At 53.3% G+C, this 20,769-nt stretch overlaps 1 protein-coding gene across 1 annotated transcript in view; it reads left to right on the plus strand.

Moving 5' to 3' along the window:
* Positions 1-466: 466 nt before the first annotated feature.
* The window catches only part of ALAS1 (5'-aminolevulinate synthase 1), a gene marked incomplete at its 3' end in the record, with an annotated part of 27,692 nt that continues 7,389 nt past the window's right edge, over positions 467-20,769 (plus strand). The window contains 5 exon segments of the mRNA XM_040334783.1: positions 467-589; positions 1,619-1,828; positions 10,201-10,401; positions 15,370-15,516; positions 18,340-18,562. Coding sequence (XP_040190717.1) covers positions 1,633-1,828; positions 10,201-10,401; positions 15,370-15,516; positions 18,340-18,562 — 767 coding nt within the window.

A 20,769-nucleotide genomic window follows, 5' to 3' on the forward strand; every position in this document is an offset into this window, starting at 1 on the left:
TTGTTGTACTTTGTTTGGGCATATTTCCAGTGTTTTTGCATTTTTTGGGGGGTATTTTCAGCATTTTCGTGCTTTCCGTGCATATTTCAAGCATTTTTGCTCTTTTTTGGACATATTTTGATAATTTTAGCTCTTTTTTGGACATATTTTGATAATTTTTGCTCTTTTCTGGACATATTTTGATAATTTTAGCTCTTTTTTGGACATATTTTGATCATTTTAGCTCCTTTTTGGTGTATTTTCAGCCTTTTTGTGCTTCCTGTACACACTTCACACATGGCCGCTCTGACATTCCAGGTGTTGCCCTTTAAGCTCCCCGGACTGAAGGAGAAGGGGGTGTGGCGGAAGTGGGTGACGTTAGCGGGCTCCCAGGCTGGGGTTGGCTGATGGGCGGCGGGAAGGGATTGGTGGGAGGGGACGTCAGTCAGGGACGGAGGCAGCGGGGATTGGTCAGGGGAGGAGGCAGGACGATGTGACGGACCAATAGCCGGTCAGGGCGGAGGGAAGACTCGGTGAGGACACCGGAGAGAGGATTCATTACCAGGTGACATTGCCGGAGAGACCGACACACCGAGAGACCGAGAGAGAGGTGAGAGTGAGAGCTCCTCCTATAGAGGGGGGATGATGGGACTTGTAGTCCTCCTATAGAGGGGGGATGATGGGACTTGTAGTCCTCCTATAGAGGGGGGATGATGGGACTTGTAGTCCTCCTATAGAGGATGGGAGAGGGATGATGGGACTTGTAGTTCTCCTATAGAGGGGATGATGGGACTTGTAGTTCTCCTATAGAGGATGAGAGGGGATGATGGGACTTGTAGTCCTCCTATAGAGGAAGGGAGGGGGGATGGGACTTGTAGTTCTCCTATAGAGGATGGGAGGGGATGATGGGACTTGTAGTCCTCCTATAGAGGAAGGGAGGGGATGATGGGACTTGTAGTTCTCCTATAGAGGGGATGATGGGACTTGTAGTCCTCCTATAGAGGGGGATGATGGGACTTGTAGTCCTCCTATAGAGGATGGGAGAGGGATGATGGGACTTGTAGTCCTCCTATAGAGGGGGATGATGGGACTTGTAGTTCTCCTATAGAGGAAGGGAGGGGATGATGGGACTTGTAGTTCTCCTATAGAGGGGATGATGGGACTTGTAGTCCTCCTATAGAGGGTGGGAGGGGATGATGGGACTTGTAGTCCTCCTATAGAGGGTGGGAGGGGATGATGGGACTTGTAGTCCTCCTATAGAGGATGGGAGGGGGATGATGGGACTTGTAGTCCTCCTATAGAGGATGGGAGGGGGATGATGGGACTTGTAGTCCTCCTATAGAGGATCGGAGGGGATGATGGGACTTGTAGTTCTTCTATAGAGGAAGGGAGGGGATGATGGGACTTGTAGTCCTCCTATAGAGGGGATGATGGGACTTGTAGTTCTCCTATAGAGGAAGGGAGGGGATGATGGGACTTGTAGTCCTCCTATAGAGGGGATGATGGGACTTGTAGTTCTCCTATAGAGGATGGGAGGGGATGATGGGACTTGTAGTCCTCCTATAGAGGGGGGGGGAGGGGTTGCACAGATTGGTCAGTATTGAATTTATCCTCATTGTGACTTTTCTCCCCCTCTCAGACTCACTGACCAGAATGGAGACCATCGTCCGCCGTTGCCCGTTCCTGTCCCGGGTGTCTCAGACCTTCCTGCAGAAAGCCGGGAAATCTCTGATCTCTTACGCCCAGAGCTGCCCCGTGATGATGGGCCCCCGGCCCCTGGCCAGCGCCCAGCTCAGCACCTCCGCCGCCTGCCACCAGGAGACCCGGGAGACGTCCTCCGGCGACAACGGTAAGAGGAGCTCCTCCCCCTTCCCCCCGGGCTCAGTGATTGCTCAGATCCAAAATGAAGCCGTTACCTTTTTATATAAAAGTCAATAGGGTGTGTGTCCCTCGTAGGGAGTGTGTCTGTCCCTCTCCGTCCTCGGGGGAGTGTCTGTCCCCGTCCGTCCTCGGGGGAGTGTGTGTCTGTCTGTCTGTCTGTCCTTCCTCGGGGGAGTGTGTGTGTGTCTCCGTCTATCCTCGGGGGAGTGAGTGTGTCTCCGTCTATCCTCGGGGGATTGTGTGCGTCTGTCCTCGGGGGAGTGTGTGTGTGTCCGTCTATCCTCAGGGGAGTGTGTGTGTGTCCGTCTATCCTCGGGGGAGTGTGTGTGTGTCCGTCTATCCTCGGGGGAGTGTGTGTGTGTCCGTCTATCCTCGGGGGAGTGTGTTCGTCTATCCTCGGGAGTGTGTGTTCGTCTATCCTCGGGGGAGTGAGTGTGTCTCCGTCTATCCTCGGGGGAGTGAGTGTGTGTCCGTCTATCCTCGGGGGATTGTGTGTGTCTGTCCTCGGGGGAGTGTGTGTGTGTCCGTCTATCCTCGGGGGAGTGTGTGTGTGTGTGTGTCCGTCTATCCTCGGGGGAGTGTGTCCGTCTATCCTCGGGGGAGTGTGTCCGTCTATCCTCGGGGGAGTGTGTCCGTCTATCCTCGGGGGAGTGTGTCCGTCTATCCTCGGGGGAGTGTGTCCGTCTATCCTCGGGGGAGTGTGTCCGTCTATCCTCGGGGGAGTGTGTCCGTCTATCCTCGGGGGAGTGTGTCCGTCTATCCTCGGGGGAGTGTGTCCGTCTATCCTCGGGAGAGTGTGTGTGTCCGTCTATCCTCGGGAGAGTGTGTGTGTCCGTCTATCCTCGGGAGAGTGTGTGTGTCCGTCTATCCTCGGGAGAGTGTGTGTGTCCGTCTATCCTCGGGAGAGTGTGTGTGTCCGTCTATCCTCGGGAGAGTGTGTGTGTCCGTCTATCCTCGGGAGAGTGTGTGTGTCCGTCCTTCCTCAGGGGAGTGTGTGTGTGTCCGTCCTTCCTCGGGGGAGTGTGTGTGTGTCCGTCCTTCCTCGGGGGAGTGTGTGTGTGTCCGTCCTTCCTCGGGGGAGTGTGTGTGTGTCCGTCTGTCCTCGGGGGAGTGTGTGTCCGTCTGTCCTCGGGGGAGTGTGTGTCCGTCTGTCCTCGGGGGTGTGTGTGTGTGTGTGTGTGTCTGCCCGTGTGTGTGTTCTCGGGGGTGTATCCCCGGTGAGTGTGTATCAATTCATTCCAATGGGCTGCCCTACATAACACGCCAAAAAATCTCCGCTACCTTTTTTGGGTGTTGAGTGTTTTGTGGTTCCATTAACAATGAATATCGCCACAAGCGTGCGTTTTTTCCGTGTGTCCGATGAACGATCGCTTTCCCAGAACGCCTGGGTGATGACGGCGTTGCGCTCGGCGGGAGTCGATGTCTCCAATATAAAATGTCACATCCAGATGTCTTCCAGTATCTCCGGTGATTACAATGTAACGACGTCGCCTCCTTGTGTTTCTATGGAGATCGGAGAAATGATCGCCATCTGGACGTGACATCCGGAGGAGGAGACCCGACCCGATCTATACAATGTATTGTGTCCGTTCATTAACCCCTCGGGGGCTCCCTTCACACGGGAAGCCGTTCTCCACTTTGATGTGACTTGCGAGTCGGAGGGTGAAAGTCGCACAAGTGAGCGGCGCTTTAGTTATCGATAATCGGCCCCAATTATCCCCCCCCCCCAAGCTTTGCTCCTCCTCCTGTGGTGTGATTTTTTTTTATTTTTTTTATGGTAATTTTTTATTATTTATTGTATTTGTTTTGTTTGTTATTTTGTGTCACAAGAAGGAAATGTGAGAAATGTTATAGTTGATGCAACTTTTTAATCTTATTAGTAAATCCCTCTGCTCTCCCCTCCCCCGGACCTCACCTGTAGGGGGTTTGGGGGTCGGAATTCCTCTTACTCGGAGCCCGGCCGGCGCTTGGCGAGCCACCGTCACGTGACCGCTCGCCCTTCTCTGCCCGTGAACTATTCCTGGTGCCCGTCGGCCGGAGGAACGTTCCGGATCTCTCCTGCCTTGTGACGGAACGCCGCGACTTTTCACACACATTCATATACTGCGCATCTGATAAGAGGACAGGGCGGGGGATGGGGCTGAGGTTGGGCATCAAGGCAGCTGTTCAGGGATGTAATGGTAATGGGGCACAACTTTATGTTTGTGGGGGGAGGGGAATCTATGGGTGGTGGCTTAGACCCCGTGTCTGTTGGGGGAGGGGGGAATCTATAGTGATAGTACACAATCTCATGTTCGTGGGGGGAGGGGGGATCTATGGTAGTCGGGCAGATATCATGTTTGTTGGGGGGAGGGGGGATCTATGGTAGTCGGGCAGATATCATGTTTGTTGCGGGGGGGGGGGGGAGGGATCTATGGTAGTCGGGCAGATATCATGTTTGTTGCGGGGGGGGGGGGAGGGATCTATGGTAGTCGGGCAGATATCATGTTTGTTGGTGGGGGGGGGGGGGTTTAGTAATGGAGCACAACCTCATGTTTGTGGGGGAAGGGAATCTATGGTAGTGACGTAGATCCATAGGGTCAACTTTTTTTGTTGGAATGGGGGATCTATGGTAATCTAGGATCCGTTGTCAGAGATCCTTGGAGGGGGGGGGGGGGGGTGCGGTGTTCTATGACCTGCTGTTGTCGGAGTTCCGGCGCAGTGGATCGGTGCGGTATTGTACGATCTGGTGTTGTAGATCTTTGGTTTTGGTGTATTATAGGAGTGCGGCATTATATGACCCAGTGTGGGAGATCCTTGGGATCTGGCGTGGTGGAGGAGTGCGTTTTTTTATGATCCGGTGTTGTCAGACATCCTTGGTTTTGGCGCGATGGAGGAGTGCGGTATGCTATGATCCGGTGTTGGAGATCCGGCGTGGTGGAGGAGTGCGGTCTTGTGTGATCCGCGGTGGAGGAGTGCGGTCTTGTGTGATCCGCGGTGGAGGAGTGCGGTCTTGTGCGCTCCGCGGTGGAGGAGTGCGGTCTTGTGCGCTCCGCGGTGGAGGAGTGCGGTCTTGTGCGCTCCGCGGTGGAGGAGTGCGGTCTTGTGCGCTCCGCGGTGGAGGAGTGCGGTCTTGTGCGCTCCGCGGTGGAGGAGTGCGGTCTTGTGCGCTCCGCGGTGGAGGAGTGCGGTCTTGTGCGCTCCGCGGTGGAGGAGTGCGGTGTTGTACGATCCGCGGTGGAGGAGTGCGGTGTTGTGCGATGCGCGGTGGAGGAGTGCGGCCTTGTGCGATGCGCGGTGGAGGAGTGCGGCCTTGTGCGATGCGCGGTGGAGGAGTGCGGCCTTGTACGATGCGCGGTGGAGGAGTGCGGTCTTGTATGATGCGCGGTGGAGGAGTGCGGTGTTGTACGCTCCGCGGTGGAGGAGTGCGGTCTTGTGCGCTCCGCGGTGGAGGAGTGCGGTCTTGTGCGCTCCGCGGTGGAGGAGTGCGATCTTGTGCGCTCCGTGGTGGAGGAGTGCGGTGTTGTGCGCTCCGCGGTGGAGGAGTGCGGTGTTGTACGATGCGCGGTGGAGGAGTGCGGTCTTGTGCGATGCGCGGTGGAGGAGTGCGGCCTTGTGCGATGCGCGGTGGAGGAGTGCGGCCTTGTGCGATGCGCGGTGGAGGAGTGCGGCCTTGTACGATGCGCGGTGGAGGAGTGCGGTCTTGTATGATGCGCGGTGGAGGAGTGCGGTGTTGTACGCTCCGCGGTGGAGGAGTGCGGTCTTGTGCGATGCGCGGTGGAGGAGTGCGGCCTTGTGCGATGCGCGGTGGAGGAGTGCGGCCTTGTGCGATGCGCGGTGGAGGAGTGCGGCCTTGTACGATGCGCGGTGGAGGAGTGCGGCCTTGTACGATGCGCGGTGGAGGAGTGCGGTCTTGTATGATGCGCGGTGGAGGAGTGCGGTGTTGTACGATGCGCGGTGGAGGAGTGCGATGCGCGGTGGAGGAGTGCGGTCTTGTACGATCCGGTGAGGTGAGTTTTTCCGGTTGCTCTGGTATTACCGGTGTGATTGGAGGAGGGGGGAGGTCACACCCAGTCACAGGTACACCTGACTCCGCCTCACCTGTATGATCTCCTCACCGATCCCCGGACTCCGCTCTCCCGTCTGATCTGCGCTCAATTCACTTCTGGCCTCATTTTTTTTGGTTATTTGTGCCAAAATCTCCTCTGATCGGTGACGATCGCTGTGTCGGGGGGGGGGGGGGGGGGGGGGGGGGGGGTGGGGGGGGGGGGGGGGGGGGGGGGGGGGGGGTGAGCCGAGTTCTTGGCGTTCTTTTCAGAACTTCTCAGTTAATATTTGATTTGAGTTCATTCCTCTCCAGATCCTCCACATTGTGGCTCCGCCTCTTTAAAGACCCGACGGGCGTCATGTGAGTTCATCATGGAGGAGGAGGGGAAGGGAGTTCATCATGGAGGAGGAGGGGAAGGGAGTTCATCATGGAGGAGGAGGAGGAGGAGGAGGAGGAGGGGAAGGGAGTTCATCATGGAGGAGGAGGGGAAGGGAGTTCATCATGGAGGAGGAGGAGGGGGGAAGGGAGTTCATCATGGAGGAGGAGGGGGGGGGAAGGGAGTTCATCATGGAGGAGGAGGGGAAGGGAGTTCATCATGGAGGAGGAGGAGGGGGGAAGGGAGTTCATCATGAAGGAGGGGGGGGAGGGAGTTCATCATGATGAACTTCCCCTCCTCCTCCATGATGAACTCCCTCCCCCCCCTCCTCCTCCTCCATGATGAACTCCCTTCCCCCCTCTTCCATGATGAACTCCCTTCCCCCCTCCTCCTCCTCCATGATGAACTCCCTTCCCCCCCCTCCTCCTCCATGATGAACTCCCTTCCCCCCCCTCCTCCTCCATGATGAACTCCCTTCCCCCCTCTTCCATGATGAACTTCCTCCCCCCCTCCCTCCTCCATGATGAACTCCCTTCCCCTCCTCCTCCATGATGAACTCCCTTCCCCTCCTCCTCCATGATGAACTCCCTTCCCCTCCTCCTCCATGATGAACTCCCTTCCCCTCCTCCTCCATGATGAACTCCCTTCCCCTCCTCCTCCATGATGAACTCCCTTCCCCTCCTCCTCCATGATGAACTCCCTTCCCCTCCTCCTCCATGATGAACTCCCTTCCCCTCCTCCTCCATGATGAACTCCCTTCCCCTTCCCCTCCTCCATGATGAACTCCCTTCCCCTTCCCCTCCTCCATGATGAACTCCCTTCCCCTCCCCCCCCTCCTCCATGATGAACTCCCTTCCCCTCCTCCTCCATGATGAACTCCCTTCCCCTCCTCCTCCATGATGAACTCCCTTCCCCTCCTCCTCCATGATGAACTCCCTTCCCCTCCTCCTCCATGATGATCTTTCTTCCCCTCCCCCTCCTCCTCCATGATGAACTCCCTTCCCTCCTCTTCCATGATGAACTTCCTCCCCCCTCCTCCTCCATGATGAACTCCCCTCCTCCCTCCTCCTCCTCCTCCATGATGAACTCCCTTCCCCTCCTCCTCCTCCTCCATGATGAACTCCCTTCCCCTCCTCCCTCCTCCTCCATGATGAACTCCCTTCCCCTCCTCCTCCTCCATGATGAACTCCCTTCCCTCCCCCCCCCTCCTCCATGATGAACTCCCTTCCCCCCTCCTCCCTCCTCCATGATGAACTCCCTTCCCCTCCTCCTCCTCCTCCTCCATGATGAACTCCCTTCCCCTCCTCCTCCTCCTCCTCCATGATGAACTCCCTTCCCCTCCTCCCTCCTCCTCCATGATGAACTCCCTTCCCCTCCTCCCTCCTCCTCCATGATGAACTCCCTTCCCCTCCTCCCTCCTCCTCCATGATGAACTCCCTTCCCTCCCCTCCCTCCTCCATGATGAACTCCCTTCCCCTCCTCCTCCTCCTCCTCCATGATGAACTCCCTTCCCCTCCTCCTCCTCCTCCTCCTCCATGATGAACTCCCTTCCCCTCCCCCCCCCTCCTCCATGATGAACTCCCTTCCCCCCTCCTCCCTCCTCCATGATGAACTCCCTTCCCCCCTCCTCCCTCCTCCATGATGAACTCCCTTCCCCCCTCCTCCCTCCTCCATGATGAACTCCCTTCCCCCCTCCTCCCTCCTCCATGATGAACTCCCTTCCCCCCTCCTCCCTCCTCCATGATGAACTCCCTTCCCCCCTCCTCCCTCCTCCATGATGAACTCCCTTCCCTCCCCCCCCTCCTCCATGATGAACTCCCTTCCCCCCTCCTCCCTCCTCCATGATGAACTCCCTTCCCCCCTCCTCCCTCCTCCATGATGAACTCCCTTCCCTCCCCCCCCTCCTCCATGATGAACTCCCTTCCCTCCTCCATGATGAACTCCCTTCCCTCCCCCCCCTCCTCCATGATGAACTCCCTTCCCCCCTCCTCCCTCCTCCATGATGAACTCCCTTCCCCTCCCTCCCTCCTCCATGATGAACTCCCTTCCCCTCCCTCCCTCCTCCATGATGAACTCCCTTCCCCTCCTCCCTCCTCCATGATGAACTCCCTTCCCCTCCCTCCCTCCTCCATGATGAACTCCCTTCCCCCCCCTCCTCCATGATGAACTCCCTTCCCCTCCATCAACTCCCTTCCCCTCCCTCCCTCCTCCATGATGAACTCCCTTCCCCCCCCTCCTCCATGATGAACTCCCTTCCCCTCCTCCTCCTCCTCCATGATGAACTCCCTTCCCCTCCTCCTCCTCCTCCATGATGAACTCCCTTCCCCTCCATCAACTCCCTTCACCTCCCTGACTCAGCGTTTGTGCAACTGATAGGAGGGAGGTTGTTTTTTTTATTTATTTTTTGCGCAACCACCTGAAAATGACGCCAAACTGAAGAATATCTTGGGAGTCAAAGGTCACGCCCACTACAAGATAAAAAACCGATGAGTGCGAATCATCTATAAAATGTGTTACAATGTATATTAACATTTATATTTTATTTTCTATTTATTCATAAATGATGTGGGGGGTGTGTGTGTACATAAAATGTATTACAGTATATATTATTATCTGTTATATTGGCGAACATTAAATTATATTACGAATATTAATAAAAGTGTTACCAATACGTTTTTAATTTTTAATACTGATATTGATGATAAAATATTAAATAATAAAAGGCAGTTAATACTATAACATTTACAAACACATTTAAGTCAGGGCTCGACAAAATCCGGGCGCCAGGTCGCAACTGCGACAAGACATTGTGACCTGGCGCCCCGCCGGAAATTTTTGGGTTTACATCCACTTTTAATATTCAAATTATCATCCTCGTCAATATCATCAGCAATAAAGTAGAATGATCACAATCTTGTTCATAACATTGCGAATGATAATATACATTTTGGGCCATATTCTCAAAGAATTTACGCCGGCGTATCAGCAGATACGCCGACGTAAGTCCGATTCTAAGGCCGTCCTATGTTTAAGTGTATTCTCAAACTGAGATACACTTAAACATGCCTAAGATACGACGGCTTGCGCCGTTGTATCTTAGGCTGCAATATTTACGCTGACCGCTAGGTGGCGGTCAGCGTAGAATATGCAAATGACTAGTCACGCCGATTCTCTAACGTACGCTTGCCCGTTGTAGTGATTTTACGTCGTTTCCGTAAGCGATACGCGGCGTAAAGATAAACATGCCCCCTAGGTGGCGTACTCAATGTTAAGTATGGCCGTCGTTCCCGCGTCGAAATTTGAAAATTTAACGTCGTTTGCGTAAGTCGTCCGTGAATGGCGATGGACGCCATTTACGTTACCGTCAAAACAAATGACGTCCGTGAGACGTCATTTAGCGCAATGCACGTCGGGTAATTTACCCGACGGAGCATGCGCATTACGATCGGCGCGGGAGCGCGCCTAATTTAAATGATCCACGCCCCCTACCAGGATCATTTTGAATTAGGAGTGCTTGCGCGGGTGGACTTTACGCTACGCCGCCGCAAGTTTACAGGTAAGTGGTTTGGGAATCAGGCACTTGCCAGTTAAACTTGCGGCGGAGTAACGTAAAGGACATACGTTACGCAGCCGGAGATATCTAAGAATATGGCCCTTTGTATTTTTGATTCACAATAATGATCACAGAAAATACTATCCTAGAATATAATATAATATAATGTCGTTATTATTATTATTATTATTATTATTATTTTCCCATTTGGGGAGTGGAAATATTTTCAGAACTGATCATTTGATAAGCACTTCAGTTTCGCACTTCATTGAAACAATTAAATTGTCAATTTTCTTTAATTTTTAATAAAGATTTGATTTTCAAAAATGATATTGATTGTATCAAACCTTCCACTGACTTTCTCCTCCTGTCTGTCATCCTCAGGTGTTCGGAACGTCGCGGCTCCAGAGAAGTCCTCCGCCCTCCAGCCGCCGGGGGCGGATCATGTCGCCGTCTCCAGCGGTCAGAGTCCCTCCAAATGTCCCTTCCTGGCCGCCCAGCTGAGTCAGGAGAGCAGCAGCGTGTTCCGCAAGGCCAGTCTTGCGTTACAGGAGGACGTGCAGGAGATGCAGAGCTTGAGGAAAGGTGAGTCCTGCTGATCCCGGGGGGGGGGGGGGGGGGGAAATGAGAGTCTAACTCTGAGATATTGGGGGGGGGGAAGAACTGAAAAGGTCCTAAAATATAAATTGGTGCCTAGCCAGTCTTCGAAGTACAGAAAATATTTACCGGTCTCATTTCTTCACATATCCCAATAATAAAAAAAAAAAAGATTATTTATATAACATCTGTCTGTCTCTCTGTCTTTCTCTGTCTCTGTCTGTCTTTCTCTGTCTCTGTCTGTCTTTCTCTGTCTCTGTCTGTCTTTCTCTGTCTCTGTCTCTGTCTTTCTCTGTCTCTGTCTTTCTCTGTCTTTCTCTGTCTCTGTCTGTCTTTCTCTGTCTCTGTCTCTGTCTTTCTCTGTCTCTGTCTGTCTTTCTCTGTCTCTGTCTCTGTCTTTCTCTGTCTCTGTCTGTCTTTCTCTGTCTCTGTCTCTGTCTTTCTCTGTCTCTGTCTCTGTCTTTCTCTGTCTCTGTCTGTCTTTCTCTGTCTCTGTCTGTCTTTCTCTGTCTGTCTTTCTCTGTCTGTCTTTCTCTGTCTGTCTTTCTCTGCCTCTATCTATCTATCTATCTTTCCACCTATCTATCTATCGCTCTATCTCTGTCTGTCTCTCCTATCTATTTATTTTATTTATATATATATATATATATATATATATATATATATATATATATATATATATATATATATATATATATATATTTTATTATTTAAATGTTATTGTGTGTGAATAGCAGAGTCATGCAAATCTTCCCTTTTTTATATCCCGTGTCTTTTGTCCCTCCAGGACCATCGGTGGGTAGTTCAGGTCTAGGATGCAAATCCTGCATGCGCGTTCTGCAGTCAGTACTAATTAAATGAGGACTTCCCTGTACACCTTGTCCACTGGGTTGTCCTCAGATATCACAAGCCCAGAGGATTCGGCATTGTCTGATGTAATCCACCCCTCCCTGCCCCCATCTTTTCTCTTCTTATGTCATCAGGGGGGCCGGCTGTCTCTCTTCCTGGTTCTTGTAGCCGGCCCCTTGATGATGCCGCCCATACACGGTATGGTGGAGATGGGCCTCCAAGCTGTGTGATATGAGGATCTGAGGAGGCTTCTATGGGGGGAAACATCATTATTGGCAAGGAAGCTGGAAGTGTTGGGTCAAAGTCCTGCAAATGACTTTCTGGAATATAAACCAGAGGCTCTGGATGGACAGTTGGATAAATGACTCTATATTTAGGATGTATAGACCAATCCAAAACCATAGACCCTTGTGGCCACCCGTCCATCTAGAGCCTCTGGTTTATAGACCAGATGCATCCTAAATCTAGAGCCATTTATAGAGGCTCTGGATGGACAGTTGGATAAATGGTTCTATATTTAGGATGTTTCCGGGCCTATAAACCAGAGGCTCTGGATGGACAGTTGGATAAATGGTTATATATTTAGGATGTTTCCGGGTCTATAAACCAGAGGATTTGGATGGACAGTTGGATAAATGGTTCTAAATGTAGGATGTATCCGGGCCTATAAACCAGAGGATCTGGATGGACAGGTAGCCACAAGGGTCTATGGCTTGGTCCACTAACCCTTTTGGTTTTGAATTGGTCTATATTGGGATTAGGACGGGATGTGCACACCTCAGTCACCGGTGTCAAGAGGAAGAATCTACCTCTACCTGTGCAAATTTCCAACCCACAATCTACATAAACATCTCATTATATAAATCCGGAAGGGGAGACGATATGCAATGCAAGTCTACCGGGGTCCGTCTCTTCACCAGTCTATCCAAAAGGGTTGGTGGACAAAGCCATAGACCCTTGTGGCCAACTGTCCATCCAGAGCCACTGGATACGTCCTAAATATAGAACCATTTATAGAGGCTCTGGATGGACAGTTGGATAAATGGCTCCATATTTAGGATGTATCTGGTCTGTAAACCAAAGAATCTGGATGGACAGGTAGTCACAAGGGTCTATGGCTTGGTCTGCTAACCCTTTAGTTTTGGATTGGTCTATGCATCCGAAATATAGAACCATTTATCCAACTGTCCATCCAGTGCCTCTGGTTTATAGACCAGATACATCCTAAATATAGAGGCATTTATCCAACGTTCTATCAGAGCCTGGTCTATAAACCAGAGACACTGGATGGACAGTTGGCCACAAGGGTCTATGGCATTGTCTACTAACCCTTTGGTTTTGGATTGGTCTTTACAGCCTAAATATAGAATAATTTATCCAACTATCCATCCAGTGCCTCTGGTTTATAGACCAGGCTCTGATAGAACGTTGGATAAATGGCTCTATATTTAGGATGCATAGACCAATCCAAAACCAAAGGGTTACTAGACAAAGCCATAGACCCTTGTGGCCAACTGTCCATCCAGAGCCTCTGGTTTATAGACCAGATACATCCTAAATATAGAACCTTTTTATAGGGGCTCTGGATGGACAGTTGGATAAATGATCCTATATTGAGGATGTATAGACCAATCCAAAACCAAAGGGTTAGTAGACCAAGCCATAGACCCTTGTGGCCAACTGTCCATCCAGAGCCTCCGGTTTCCTAAATATAGAACCTTTTTATAGGGGCTATGGATGGACAGTTGGATAAATGGCTCTATATTGAGGATGTATAGACCAATCCAAAACCAAAGGTTTAGTGGACCAAGCCATAGATCCTTGTGACTACCTGTCCATCCAGAGCCTCTGGTTTATAGACCAGATACATCCTAAATATAGAACCATTGATAGAGGCTCTGGATAGACAGTTGGACAAATGGCTCCATATTTCGGATGTATCAGGTCTATAAACCAGAGGCTCTGGATGGACAGTTGGCCACAAGGGTCTATGGCTTTGTCCACCAACCCCTTTGGATAGAGTGGTGAAGAGTCGGACCCCGGTAGACTTGCATTGCATGTCGTCTCCCCTTCCTGATTTCTATAATGAGAGGTTTATGTAGATTGTGGGTTGGAAGGTAGATTCTTCCTCTTGACGCCGGGGACTGAGGTGTGCACGTCCCAGGCTGATCCTTCATCTGTTGTGACACGTCTGTGGCTGATTCATGTGTTTTGTAGACTTGGAATTGCCCACAACGTGACGTCGGATCTCATGATTCGTCTTTTAGTCATTTGTTTGTTTAAATTGTATTTTTAACCTCGCTGTTCAGGTTTTTCTATCGTTATGTTTAGAAATCTTGACATTACATGGGAGGCGCGGTGCCTCGCGTCAGTATGGAATGTCGGTCCCATTGTCGTGGCCCCATGGGGTCCTATGAGGTTGGGGAGGAACGGTGTGCTCAGGATTTCCTAACTGCCGTTGGAGGAAGTCGTTATACGGGACGGTTGGGACATGTGTGTGTTGCAAACATTTCTCTTCGATTGTTGCATTGCACAGCAGGAAACCAGAGCTGGGGTAATGCTGTGCTAAAGTAGAAAAGGTCCTCCAGAGGTGACTCGGGGAAGAGACGTGTCCCTCAGATCCGTCCTCACAAACCTCACTGGTTTGGTAAAGTCATTTTTAAACAAATCAAAATATTGAGAATTTCCATTACAATGGCGCCCACTGCTGTCTCAGCCAATGAGGAGGGAGAGTCCCTGAACAGCCGAGACTGTACATTGTAACTTTGTAGAAGGAGGAGGAAGCTTTTACGGTCTGATCACTGGGGGAGGGGAGAAATGCTTCCTCCTGCCTGCAGCAGACTAATGACATCTGAGACTAGGCAAAGTCACTGACTGGGATCGCTTCATATTAAGAGGTGGAGCTTTCCTGAGAAATTATCCAGTTACTCTCTCTCCCAGAGAGCCCCTGCCTTACATTGGGGTCCCCAGAGAGCCCCTGCCTTACATTGGGGTCCCCAGAGAGCCCCTGCCTTGCATTTGGGTCCCCAGAGAGCCCCTGCCTTGCATTGGGGTCCCCAGAGAGCCCCTGCCTTGCATTGGGGTCCCCAGAGAGCCCCTGCCTTGCATTGGGGTCCCCAGAGAGCCCCTGCCTTGCATTGGGGGGTCCCCAGAGAGCCCCTGCCTTGCATTGGGGGGTCCCCAGAGAGCCCCTGCCTTGCATTGGGGGGTCCCCAGAGAGCCCCTGCCTTGCATTGGGGGGTCCCCAGAGAGCCCCTGCCTTACATCGGGGGGGGGGTCCCCAGAGAGCCTCTGCCTTACATCGGGGGGGGGGGTCCCCAGAGAGCCCCTGCCTTACATTGGGGTCCCCAGAGAGCCCCTGCCTTACATTGGGGTCCCCAGAGAGCCCCTGCCTTACTTTGGGGGGGGGTCCCCAGAGAGCCTCTGCCTTACATTGGGGGGTCTCCAGAGAGCCTCTGCCTTACATTGGGGGGGTCCCCAGAGAGCCTCTGCTTTACATCGGGGGGTCCCCAGTGAGCCTCTGCCTTACATCGGGGGGTCCCCAGTGAGCCTCTGCCTTACATCGGGGGGTCCCCAGTGAGCCTCTGCCTTACATCGGGGGGGGGGGTCCCCAGAGAGCCTCTGCCTTACATCGGGGCGGGGGTCCCCAGTGAGCCTCTGCCTTACATCGAGGGGTCCCCAGTGAGCCTCTGCCTTACATCGGGGGGGGGGGGGGGTCCCCAGAGAGCCTCTGCCTTACATCGGGGGGGGTCCCCAGAGAGCCTCTGCCTTACATCAGGGTCTCTAGAGAGCCTCCCCCAGCGCAGAGGAGGTGGAAGGGGAATCCTCCTCCGCTTTGAATGCTGGGCAGGAAGTGAGTTGCGGCCGTGATGTCACTGGTTGCTAGACGCTAGGGGGTTCTAGCAACCAGTACCCAAGAGTAGAGTCAGGCGGAGTCGGAGCCAGTGCTACCGTGGCTCAGTGCACCCCTGTCCCCTGCATTCTGGACCGGGAAATACTGCACCCACCTGGTAAGATATTTGGGGCTATGGGCCCCAGACTCGGGGCAATAGCCACCCCCTAGCGACGCCACTGAATGACTGACTGTTTTTTTCTTTTGTGTTTCAGATTTGGATCGCTCGCCGGCGGTGGAACCCGCGATGGAGAACGCGTCGCCTCTAAAGAAGATGGGAGTGCTGCAAAAATTCCAGGAGAGCGTTCGTCAGCAGAAACCCGAGCTGGTGTCCCATCTCCTCCAGGACAACATGCCCAAATGTAAACCTATAAACCTTCCTGGTCACTTATAAAGCCACATTTTGTTTTGTAGCGGGGGAAGGGTAGAGACTTCCCTGGGCCCATATTGGCTTCTCTGGCCCCCAGGACATGAAGTCCCTTTTAATGGAGGACAGAAACCAAGAGTGAGGAGGGGATAGGACTTGTGACATTGCTTTTATTGAGGTCTGTGCCTTTAACTGGTGATGCCGCAAATACAATGTAACCATACAAAAAAAAGGGGAGGGGGAGAGAATAGAGGGAGGGGGAGAGAATAGAATAGGGGGAGGGGGAGAGAATAGAATAGGGGGAGGGGGAGAGAATAGAATAGGGGGAGGGGGAGAGAATAGAAGAGAGGGGGGGGGGGGCGAGAATAGAAGAGAGAGGGAGACTAGGGGAGAGAGAGAGAGGGGGGGGGAGACTAGGGGAGAGGAGAGAGAGAGACGAGGAGAGAGGGAGACTAGAGGAGAGGGAGGGAGGGAGGGAGACTAGGGGAGAGAGGGAGGGAGACTAGGGGAAGGGAGGGGAGAGAGGGAGGGAGACTAGGGGAGGGGAGAGAGGGAGGGAGACTAGGGGAGAGGAGAGAGGGAGACTAGGGGTAGGGGAGAGAGAGACTAGGAGAGAGAGGGAGACTAGGGGAGAGGAGAGAGAGGGAGACTAGGGGAGAGGAGAGAGAGGGAGACTAGGGGAGAGGAGAGAGAGAGGGAGACTAGGGGAGAGAGGAAGACTAGGGGAGAGAGAGAGGAAGACTAGGGGAGAGAGAGAGGGAGACTAGGAGAGAGAGAGAGAGGGAGACTAGGAGAGAGAGAGAGAGGGAGACTAGGGGAGAGGAGAGAGAGAGAGAGGGAGACTAGGGGAGAGGAGAGAGAGAGGGAGAATAGGGGAGAGGAGAGAGAGAGGGAGACTAGGGGAGAGGAGAGAGAGAGGGAGACTAGGGGAGAGAGAGAGAGAGAGGGAGACTAGGGGAGAGGAGAGAGAGAGGGAGACTAGGGGAGAGGAGAGAGAGGGAGACTAGGGGAGAGGAGAGAGAGAGGGAGACTAGGGGAGAGGAGAGAGAGGGAGACTAGGGGAGAGGAGAGAGAGGGAGACTAGGGGAGGGAGACTAGGGGGGAGAGAGAGGGAGACTAGGGGAGAGGAGAGAGAGGGAGACTAGGGGGGAGAGAGAGAATAGGGGAGGGAGACTAGGGGGGGAGAGAGAGAGGGAGACTAGGGGGGAGAGAGGGAGACTAGGGGGTAGAGAGAGGGAGACTAGATGGGAGAGAGGGAGACTAGGGGAGAGAGAGAGAGACTAGGAGAGAGAGAGAGGGAGACTAGGGGAGAGGAGAGAGAGAGACTAGGGGAGAGGAGAGAGGGAGACTGGGGGGGGAAAGGGAGACTGGGGGGGGAAAGGGAGACTGGGGGGGGAAAGGGAGACTGGGGGGGGAGAGGGAGACTGGGGGAGGAGAGAGAGAGAGAGAGACTAGGGGAGAGGAGAGAGGGAGACTGGGGGAGGAGAGAGAGAGGGAGACTGGGGGAGGGGAGAGAGAGGGAGACTAGGGGGGGGGAGAGAGAGGGAGACTAGGGGGGGGGAGAGAGGGAGACTAGGGGAGGAGAGAGAGAGGGAGACTGGGGGAGGAGAGAGAGAGGGAGACTGGGGGAGGAGAGAGAGAGGGAGACTGGGGGAGGAGAGAGAGAGGGAGACTGGGGGAGGGGAGAGAGAGGGAGACTAGGGGGGGGAGAGAGAGGGAGACTAGGGGGTAGAGAGAGAGGGAGACTAGGGGGGGGGAGAGAGAGGGAGACTAGGGGAGAGGAGAGAGGGAGACTAGGGGGGAGGAGAGAGAGAGAGAGACGAGAGGAGAGAGACTAGGGGAGAGAGAGAGAGAGGGAGACTGGGGGAGGAGAGAGAGAGGGAGACTAGGGGAGAGGAGAGAGGGAGACTGGGGGGGGAGGAGAGAGAGAGGGAGACTGGGGGAGGAGAGAGAGAGGGAGACTGGGGGAGGAGAGAGAGAGGGAGACTAGGGGGGGAGAGAGAGGGAGACTAGGGGGGGGGAGAGAGAGGGAGACTAGGGGAGAGGAGAGAGGGAGACTAGGGGGGAGGGAGACTAGGGGGGGAGAGAGAGGGAGACTAGGGGGGGAGAGAGAGGGAGACTAGTGGAGAGAGAGGGAGACTAGGGGAGAGGGGGATCCCCTCACTGTTTCTGAAAGTGATCCAGCAGCTAATCTGCCCCTCTGATTGCTTTATGAAAGAGAATTTCCGGCAAAAAAAATAAAACTACCGGGGTGATGGCTTCATCCCTGACCGTGGGAAACCTACACTGTATTGTATTCGGTGGCACCTGCAAACAATCTGCGGGTGTCATTTTATATTGACATCCATTTAAGTCCTGGGGGTATGAGAACTGAAGGGAGGGGCTCCTAGGAGGGGGAGGGGGGTAATAAAGCTTAATCTCCAAGCCTGAGGAATGTGGGATCGGAGCCAGCACACGTAGAGGAGTCATGTGACCCGAGCTTGTTGCTTACACTGCGATTAAAAGATTGAATTTCCCTTTCATTGCTGATCCCGATCTCGAGATCTCCACAACGATTGGGAAATCCTTTTATTCCATCGTCTCGGTGATCCTCGCATCGCCCGCCATGAGGTGATCCTCGCATCGCCCGCCATGAGGTGATCCCCGCATCGCCCGCCATGAGGTGATCCCCGCATCGCCCGCCATGATGTGATCCTCGCATCGCCCGCCATGATGTGATCCTCGCATCGCCCGCCATGATGTGATCCTCGCATCGCCCACCATGATGTGATCCTCGCATCGCCCGCCATGATGTAATGTTTGTGTTTTTGTTCCTCAGCGGTGCGCACCTTCCAGTACGACCAATTCTTCGAGAAGAAAATCGAAGCGAAGAAGAACGACCACACCTACCGCGTCTTCAAGACCGTCAACCGGCGCGCCCAGGTCTTCCCGATGGCCGACGATTATTCGGAGACTCTGACCAGTAAGAAGTCGGTGTCGGTTTGGTGCAGCAATGACTACCTGGGGATGAGCCGGCACCCCGACGTGGTCAGCGCCGTCATGTAAGTGATCGATTGGTCGACTTCCTTTTATTGGTCTGTGATTGGGAAGTCCTGAGTGTTCTGAGTATTTACCTTTTATGATGATAGCCGACCATCTACAACACCCCCTCCCCCCTCACTTACCTTATATAAAAATGGCGGGTCATTTAGACTGACCCCCCCCCACCAACACCACTACGACCACCACCAGTGCCACCACCATCACTACTACTTATCCCATCACCACCATTGCTAACGCTACCTTTACCACTACTACCACTGCTACTACCATCACCACCCCACTACTACTACACCACCACCATTGCCACCACTGCTACTACTACCCACAACATTTCCACTACCACCACCATTGCTACTGCTACCATCACCATTCATTGCCACCACAACTGCTACCATCACTACTACTACCACCACCATCACCACTACTCTTGCCACCACCACAACTGCTACTGCTACCATCACCAATACTACTACTACCACCATTGTCACCACAACTGCTACCATCACTACTACTACCACCACCATCACCACTACTCTTGCCACCACCACAACTGCTGCCACTACCATCGCCACTGCTACTACTACTATCGCTATCATCATTGCTACCATCACCACTACTCTACCACCACAACTGCTACCATCGCTACTACTACCATCACTACCACCATTGCTACCACTACTACCACCACCACCATTGCTACCGCTACCTTTACTACTACTACTACTACTACCGCCACCACAACTGCTGCCACTACTACCACCGCTACCATCACCACCCCACTACTACCCCACCATTCCCACTACTGCTACCACCACCATTGCTACCGCTACATCACCACTACCCTACTACCACCACCATTCATTGCCACCACAACTGCTACCATCACTACTACTACCATCACCACTACTATTGCCACACCAACTGCTACCGCTACCATCACCAATACTACCACTACCCCACCACTACTACTACTACCACCATTATCACCACAACTGCTGCCACTACCATCACTACTACTACTACTACTACTACTATCATCACCACTACCCTACCACCATCACTACTACTACCACCACCACCATTGCTGCCACTACCATCACCACTGCTACTACTACTACCCCACCAATACTTCTACCAACACTACTGCTGCCACCACCACCATTACTACTACTATCACCGCCACTACTACTGTACCATTACTACTGCCAGTACTACTACAACCATCACTACCACTAATGCCACTGCAACCATTACTACTGCTGCCAGCACCGCTACCATTTACTACCACCAACGCTGTATAGTTAAAAAAAAATTGGCTTCAAGGGTCTTGGGGAAAGCCGAGGATTCCGAATGGCACAAGAATGCTCCTCCTGCTCGGTGTCGAAGCGTCTTTGGATTCCTCGGCTTTCTTGGGACCCGGCGTGAAGCCCCAGTGACCTCGTCCTTGCTTAAGCCGCCAGAAGTGGTGTCATTTTTTTTTTTTTTTTCCTCTCCGGCAGCCACGGGTTGCAGGAGAGAATTGCTTCATCAGTCATGATTGGCTGCCGCTGAGCCGTTGTGTTCTGCAGGGGGGGGGGGTCGGGGTCGTTTCTGGCCAGAGAACACACAATGATTATCGGTATTATTTGCTCCAAGGTGGGGGTCACTTCTTAATTTTAGCTTTGCTTGTTGTACCCCCCCCCCCCCCCCCCTAACCTCGGCTCGGCTCAGAATGTCCTGTTCAAGGCTGCGGTGATGGACTGTCCAATATGGCTGTGACCTTCACCAGACCCCTCCCCCCCCCCCCCCCCCCCCCCCCCTTTCATGTTTTCGCCTTTTATCTTTCAGCTCCAAAGTTCAGGGAATTTATTTTATCAATTCTTTATTTTTTTTTCCCTTTAAAAAACAGTTACCCATCCCAGTGATCCCAATACTCCTGGACTACAAGTCCCAGTATACACAGTCAGGGCGCACCGACCCGCTTGCTGTGCGTTATGGATGGGGGTGGGGGAGGGGGGGGGGTGTATGACTTGCATTCTGCGTTCCCAGAGTCTTATGATTATAGGAAGTTCTCTTGATGATTATTTTCGGTCACACAACCAGAAGACACAACCCGCCATTGTGCTGTGACCTCAATCCTTATCACAGGGCCCCCCCCTTGCACATCACAGGGCGCGCCCCCCCCCCCCTGCACATTACAGGGGCCCCAGGTTCCAGGTAGTTCTCC

Source organism: Rana temporaria, unplaced genomic scaffold, assembly GCF_905171775.1.
Source record: "Rana temporaria unplaced genomic scaffold, aRanTem1.1, whole genome shotgun sequence".
Taxonomy (NCBI): Eukaryota; Metazoa; Chordata; class Amphibia; order Anura; family Ranidae; genus Rana; species Rana temporaria.